Below are 7,070 nucleotides of genomic sequence, written 5' to 3'. Positions count from 1 at the left end.
AGTAAGAGGTCTTGGTTTAATTCAGTATCTCATCCTAGCATTTTATTTCAGCTTATTTTGTAACTTCTTTTCTTGTACTTTCCTCTTGGTATTGTTTCTTTTTTTTTCTCTCTTGAACTTTTTTTTTGGACATTACTACACACATCTCTACAGAATATTCATTTGCATATATTTTTATTAAAATTTGTACTTATAGGTTTATTTTAGATTCACTCTTTTTTTTCCTTGCAATTTAATAGTTGTATTACAGATTCAATCTCTTTCGTGCTTGTAATTTCATAGGTTTTCTTATCCATCTTCAAAGTCCTGTGCCGCCATTGATTTGGTTGTCATTACGTTGCAGCTTTGTTGCCTTGTGTTTAGGGCATGTACAACGCGACTAGCTGCCTCGCAAGCCACGTAGGCTCGGGTGTCAGAGACGGTGGCTTCACAGCATGTCAGAGTCACCTGCAGAAGAGGCCGCTACTTGGCCGGGAAAAGTATGAGCGAAAGGAAAAAGAAAGGGAAGCCCTGCTTGTTGCGTGAGTGGATGAACAAGGATAATCCACATGGAGCGATTGCTTCACCGGTACAATCGTATGTGGAGGGGATGAGACCAACATTTGCTATAGCCTCCGTAGCTCATGCCCTTAATGTGCCATTTCAGTTCCAAAATGACCTGTCTACAGGTCATGAGAAAAGAAAAAGAAAAACTACGGCCCTCACCACCAACGGTTGTAATCACATTTATACGTATGTTTATCGTTTTCCTCTGATTAATAGCCTCATGCATGAGTACATGTCTTTGCCCGAACCACTCAATGGACACTTGTCGTTTGATCCGTAACACAAAGGACAGCTAAGCCAGCACCTAATACCTATCTCAGCCTATTTAACACACTGAAGCAACTCGATCGGAAGCACGGCACTTACAAACTCAATCAGCAAAGCCCTAAAGCCAAGTGCGAGTGCGACTACCTGCATTGCACCTTGGCTAGCCCTAGACATGGAGAACGACGGCGTCCCCAACGGACCAGCGGCGCCGGCACCTACCCAGGGGACGCCGGTGGTGCGGGAGCAGGACCGGCTGATGCCGATCGCGAACGTGATCCGCATCATGCGCCGTGCGCTCCCTGCCCACGCCAAGATCTCCGACGACGCCAAGGAGGCGATTCAGGAATGCGTGTCCGAGTTCATCAGCTTCGTCACCGGCGAGGCCAACGAACGGTGCCGCATGCAGCACCGCAAGACCGTCAACGCCGAAGACATCGTGTGGGCCCTAAACCGCCTCGGCTTCGACGACTACGTCGTGCCCCTCAGCGTCTTCCTGCACCGCATGCGCGACCCCGAGGCGGGGACAGGTGGTGCCGCTGCAGGCGACAGCCGCGCCGTGACGAGTGCGCCTCCCCGCGCGGCCCCGCCCGTGATCCACGCCGTGCCGCTGCAGGCTCAGCGCCCGATGTACGCGCCCCCGGCTCCGTTGCAGGTTGAGAATCAGATGCAGCGGCCTGTGTACGCTCCCCCGGCTCCGGTGCAGGTTCAGATGCAGCGGGGCATCTATGGGCCCCGGGCTCCAGTGCACGGGTACGCCGTCGGAATGGCGCCCGTGCGGGCCAACGTCGGCGGGCAGTACCAGGTGTTCGGCGGAGAGCGTGTCATGGCCCAGCAATACTACGGGTACGGGTACGAGGAAGGAGCGTACGGCGCAGGTAGCAGCAACGGAGGAGCCGCCATTGGCGACGAGGAGAGCTCGTCCAACGGCGTGCCGGCACCGGGGGAGGGCATGGGGGAGCCAGAGCCTGAGCCAGCAGCAGAAGAATCGCATGACAAGCCCGTCCAATCTGGCTAGTCGCGTGCGCGGCGCGCGTTAGCTTCTGCGTCCTGTGTACTGTAATAATTTGCCGTGTCGATCCGGCCATGGTTTGTGTGTGCGTAGTGCTTATCTAATGTGGGCTTGTCCTCTAGTAATTCATGTATTGCTTATCTAATGTGGACTTGTCCTCTAGTAATTCATGTACTCTTTGCTGTTGAAGTTATCGTCGCTTAATTTGGTTTTGCTTAATTTGGCTACTCGTAATTGATGATCGGGTGAAAAACCGCATTTGTTTCGAGAAAGGTTTCCGACTTCTGCATCATTGTGATGCACACCGTAATACATAATATTTTGTATTGCAAATTAGACCTGCGTATGATGTCATGAGCATGTCATATTCACGGTCATCCAATAATTAAGTATGCGACAGAATGCAGTACACAATATTTTTTGTTGCAAATTGAAGCTTCTTATAACGTCATGAAGATGTCATGTTCACGGGTCATATGGTCTCTCACGCTAAAACAAAAGTCATACTCTCTCTATCTCTATCTATCTATCTATCTATCTATATATCTATCTATCTCTAGCCACATGTACGTGTGTATGTGTGTCGGTTAGCAAAGTGGTCATGAACATCTTGCGCGCGTAGCTGGAAAGGAAACTGCCTGACGTTGGTGCACTGATGGGGCGCGCGCCCCAGGCTGGCCTGGAACGGTGGAAAGAACATCGTCGCGTGCGGCGTCATTGATAGACTTGCGTGAACTTCCCTCTCAGCAAACCGCACGTGCATACGCAGGAAAAAAAACGTAGCAACGTGTGCCTCGCAGCGACTGTTGTGCGGCTAGCAGCCAATGTGGTTTGCCGTTGTAGCTCCCGTCACCAACCATCATAGCATCACCGAGGCTCTTGCATCATCCGCCGCCCCGCTTGCAGCATCCACTGCCCGTCGTCGCAGCATCACAATCCTCCATGGCCATCGCTTCTCGTCGCACCATCCACCGCCCGCCTTCGCAGCATCACTGTCCTCGCCATGGCAGCCGTCCATCGTCTCACCGTTTACCACTGGGCCTTGTGGCATACACGGCGATTCACCATAGCAATACCGTCCTCGCCTCCAGAACAGTCATCGATCGTCTCCTGTCGCTCGCAATAGTCACCTCACGGTTGCACATCATTGTCGTCGATCTCAACATCGACAGTCGCCCTCATATAACCGATGCCCGCCTCTTGTAGCCTAGACCGGCGCCACTCAAAGCACACCTACCCGCGCTCACAACACGCAACAGTGCAACCCGAATCATCACGTGACCACCTGCCGACGCTTCGGCTGGTCGGCCTAGCAACAGCGACCTCAGGCCATGCATCAGGTTGTCTTGCAATAGATAGGGACAACGGTGACTAGCGCTCGCAACGCGTGCACGTGAGAGAGAGAGAGAGAGAGAGAGAGAGAGAGAGAGAGAGAGAGAGAGAGAGAGAGAGAGAGAGAGAGAGAGAGGCGACGAACCTAATTCTGGACGAGTGTGGGGACGAAGAAGGCGACAATTCGCTCGCAAACTGTTGTAGCAGCCATGCGGGCAGGGGCGATGGCATAGCACCGGAAGCAGTGAATGAAGGACACTCCGGGGAGAGAGTGGCTCGAGGGTTGGCCACCAGTAGAAGTCAAGAGCTAGAAGAAGAGAGCGAGACGGAGATATGGGGAGAGAGGGGGGAGGGGGAAAGTTTATTCGGCGGAGAGATGAAAAGGCAAGTAATTTTCAAAGGAGGAGATAAGGTGTGTGTGGTACAGGTAGGGACACATGACTGCGTGGGCGGCGTGGGAGGCGACCAACGTAAGGATGGATCGGCCGCTCCATTATAAACATTTACCCAAAAAGAAAGCACTCCTGGTTCTCTTGATGTAATGGTATACAAACTCTGGATGCTCGGTAGTAACTTGTCAAATGTACTATAGCGCGAACGTGTGCTCGCTATCTTGGTAGCGTGACGTGTCATGCGTGCACAAAGAATGTGTGGAATGCCTCACTCGTGTGAGACGCACTGCATGAGCGTGCATCCCCTTCCGTACACCAGTCCAGCATCAAGCCAAGTCACAATTTAGGTGAGTGAAAAATCCACTCCATCTAGGTAGGTAACATACTTTTCCACATATGCGGATCCTAAATTCTCCCTTATGTCACCCCCTACTTTTCATCATCACTTCCATACCTTCCTAAAGATAAGATGCAACAACCCTTCGACTGGTTCTTCCCTCCCCGACCCCATCTAGAAACCAAAATCACCGGAGTACGAAAAGATGATGCCGTCAGTAATGTACGAAATGTTGCCAAGTGTTATGAGCATATGCTACCATCTTGATGGTGTGATAAATTACCATCCTAGAAAACAAATGTATCCGACAAAAAATGTGAGCCTGGTTTCCCATTGCAAGAGAAGAAATACATCTCAAGACCCAATGCATAAGTTACCATATTCCACAACGTAGAATTACAATATGTCATAATAAAAGTAGCAACAAAATATGGGTGGATCTACTACATAGTACATTTTTTCTTAGTTGTGGTATGATAGATGATTAAATTACCAAGTTTTCATGCACAACACTTGCCAAAATATGCAGTTTACCATATCCTGTCATGTTGACTTAAGTTGCCATGTTTGCTTAGCTACCCAAAACTTACCAAGTTAACAGAAAATGGCACTAGTTAGAGCATCTCTAGCAAACCTCGTATATCGCCGACCCGCAAAACTCGTTTACAGTTCGCGAAAAACGGTTTTGCGGGCCAGCGCGGACGATGGGCAAGCAGACCCCGCATAGCAGAACTATAAAACATAATATTTGCGGATATTCCATTTTACAGTTCCGCTATGAGGGGTCTTCTCGGCTGGCGCCCGTGCCGTCCCTAAATTAGATGGGGTTTTATCTGAATTTGACACATATGCCACATATTCAGAATTATTAATTCAATATAAGATAAAGTGTCAATATTACAATACAACAATCGTCCAAATTACAATAATTATTGGAATCACCAAAACAAACTAAATAATTCAATACAAAACTTGTCCCGAATACAAATTACACATGAATTAAATGCAAAAGTGGAATGTGTTACTGCCCACCTCTTTGCCAATGGTGCTCAATGAGATCCTCCTAAAACTGAAAGTGGGTGTTTGCATTATCAATCGCCTTGTAGGTATGAAGGAATGCTCTAATGTGTTTAGGGTCTCTAGCTTGTTTGACACGGCTACCCACATTGTCATAGAAGAACTTCATGTGCATGCCTCTCTTATCTTCGAGAATCATATTGTGAAGAATAACATAAAGGGTCATGATGATCGCTTTTCCCAAAAACGAGCAGGTTCACGAACAATGGCAAACCTAGATTGCCAAACCCCGAATGCTCTTTCAATATCTTTTCGGGCTGCCTCTTGTACCCTTGCAAATTCACATTGTTTCCTAGTTTTGGTGTCTTTGATGCTCTTGACAAATGTGCATCAAGAAGGGTAGATATATACCATTTGCAAGATAGTACTCCTTTGTGTATTCATGCCCATTGATAGTGTAGTTGCAAGCAGGAGCATCACCACTAGCAAGCCTAGCAAACAAATGTGACCGTTGCAACACATTGATATCATTGAGAGTACATGACATACGAAAAAACCAATGTCAAATCCATATATCCTTGGATGCTACGGCCTCTAGCACAATTGTTGCATCATGAGACTTGCCATAATACATTCCCTGCCATGCCTTCGGACAGTTTTTCCAAGTCCAATGCATACAATCAATGATTCCTAGCATGCCAGGCCAACCTCTTCTCTCACTTGTTGCCATAAACTTTTTTGTGTCTTCCTCATTGGGTGCCTGAAGATATTCAGGACCAAAGACACGGATGATCACTTGCAAACATACGCACTGACTTGATTGTAGTATCTTCACCAATGCAAACGTACTCATTGACATAGTCTGCCGGAATGCCGTATGCAATTACCCGCATAGCTGCCGAGATTTTTTGATATGCACTAAATCCCTTCAAGCCCGCGACACTTCGTCTTTGAGTAAAATACCGACAATTGGCCTTGCAAGATTGCACTATTTTTACAAAGAGGGATCGGCTCATTCGGTACCTTTTCCAAAAGATGTGCGGCGGATATGTTGGATTGTCCGCGAAGTAGTCTTGCATCAACATCTCGTTCCCGAGATGGCGATTTCATGGAATGCAAAGACGGCCGATGGTCGATCCTCACCCTCTGTTTCAATTCTCATCTCCGTGCTCCTTCATGGTGAGGGCCATCACCAACATCTGATGCCGATGGTTCTCAAGCAGCATCTCAACATCCAAGTTGTCCGACTTGGGCGAATCGTCGAGCAAAAACCTCTCACGAGGGCTCAATTCCATCTACAATCACAAATACGAATGCTGCATGAACCAACTATGCATAGCGCATCCCAAAGCACAAACACAAGTACTCGCTGGCGGCTTGGGCGGTGGCACTACGGTGGTGGATCCCAGATCGGCGACAACGACTAGTGGCGAGTCAACTCATCTGATCCGGGGAACCGGTGACGCGGCAAGGTGGAACAGGGTGCGGGGTGTTGGGGAACGTTGTATGAAAAACAAAAACTTTCTACGCACACGCAAGAACTATCCACGGAGATGCATAGCTACGAGAGGGGGAGAGCATCTACATACCCTTGTAGATTGCTAAGCGGAAGCATTTATCACGCGGTTGATGTAGTCATAGTCTTCGTGATCCAATCACGATCCAACCGATCTAGTACCAAACAGAAGACACCCCGAGTTTAGCACACGTGCGGCTCGATGACATCTCCTCCTTCTTAATCCAGCAAGCGGGAGAAGAGAAGTATATGTGTTCACAAGCAACACAACGGTGTGGTGGTGATGGTGGTGGTGGAGCACCGACAGCGCTTTGTTAAGCGTCGTCGGGACGAGGCGGTGGGACTATGGAGTAACAAGAGAGAGAGGGGCGCCAAGGGCTTGGTTTCTCCTCTTGGGGCGCCCCTCCCCTCTATATATAGGCGGAGGGGCGTGGGAAACAGCCCATCCAAAGCTCTAGGGCGTAGCTTAGGGGGAGAGGACTTGGACTCCAAGTCCAATCCTATTCCTACTAGGACTCCTTTTTTGCATTCCCTAGCAACATGGGATTTTGAGGACTTAGTGCGCCTGGCTCAATATGGCCAGGGCGCCTCCCCGCAGCCCATGGTAGCCCTTGGGTCATGGTGAACCCACTTGTGGACTTCTGGATCCCTCCG

At 49.1% G+C, this 7,070-nt stretch overlaps 1 protein-coding gene across 1 annotated transcript; it reads left to right on the top strand.

Moving 5' to 3' along the window:
• Positions 1–919: 919 nt before the first annotated feature.
• LOC119341262 (nuclear transcription factor Y subunit B-8-like) lies at positions 920–2,041 on the top strand. Its single transcript, XM_037613145.1, has one exon. The coding sequence runs from the start codon at positions 986–988 to the stop codon at positions 1,826–1,828; it is 843 nt and encodes a 280-aa protein (XP_037469042.1). The 5' UTR covers positions 920–985; the 3' UTR covers positions 1,829–2,041.
• Positions 2,042–7,070: the final 5,029 nt, after the last annotated feature.

The sequence above is a fragment of the Triticum dicoccoides genome, chromosome 7B, assembly GCF_002162155.2.
Source record: "Triticum dicoccoides isolate Atlit2015 ecotype Zavitan chromosome 7B, WEW_v2.0, whole genome shotgun sequence".
NCBI lineage: Eukaryota > Viridiplantae > Streptophyta > Magnoliopsida > Poales > Poaceae > Triticum > Triticum dicoccoides.
Note: the sequence above shows the minus strand (reverse complement) of the source record. Positions and strands in the feature narration are given on the sequence as shown.

Coding starts and splice junctions, on each gene's coding strand:
- LOC119341262 (XM_037613145.1), top strand. CDS start 986: ATGGAGAACGACGGCGTCCCCAACGGACCAGCGGCGCCGGCACCTACC.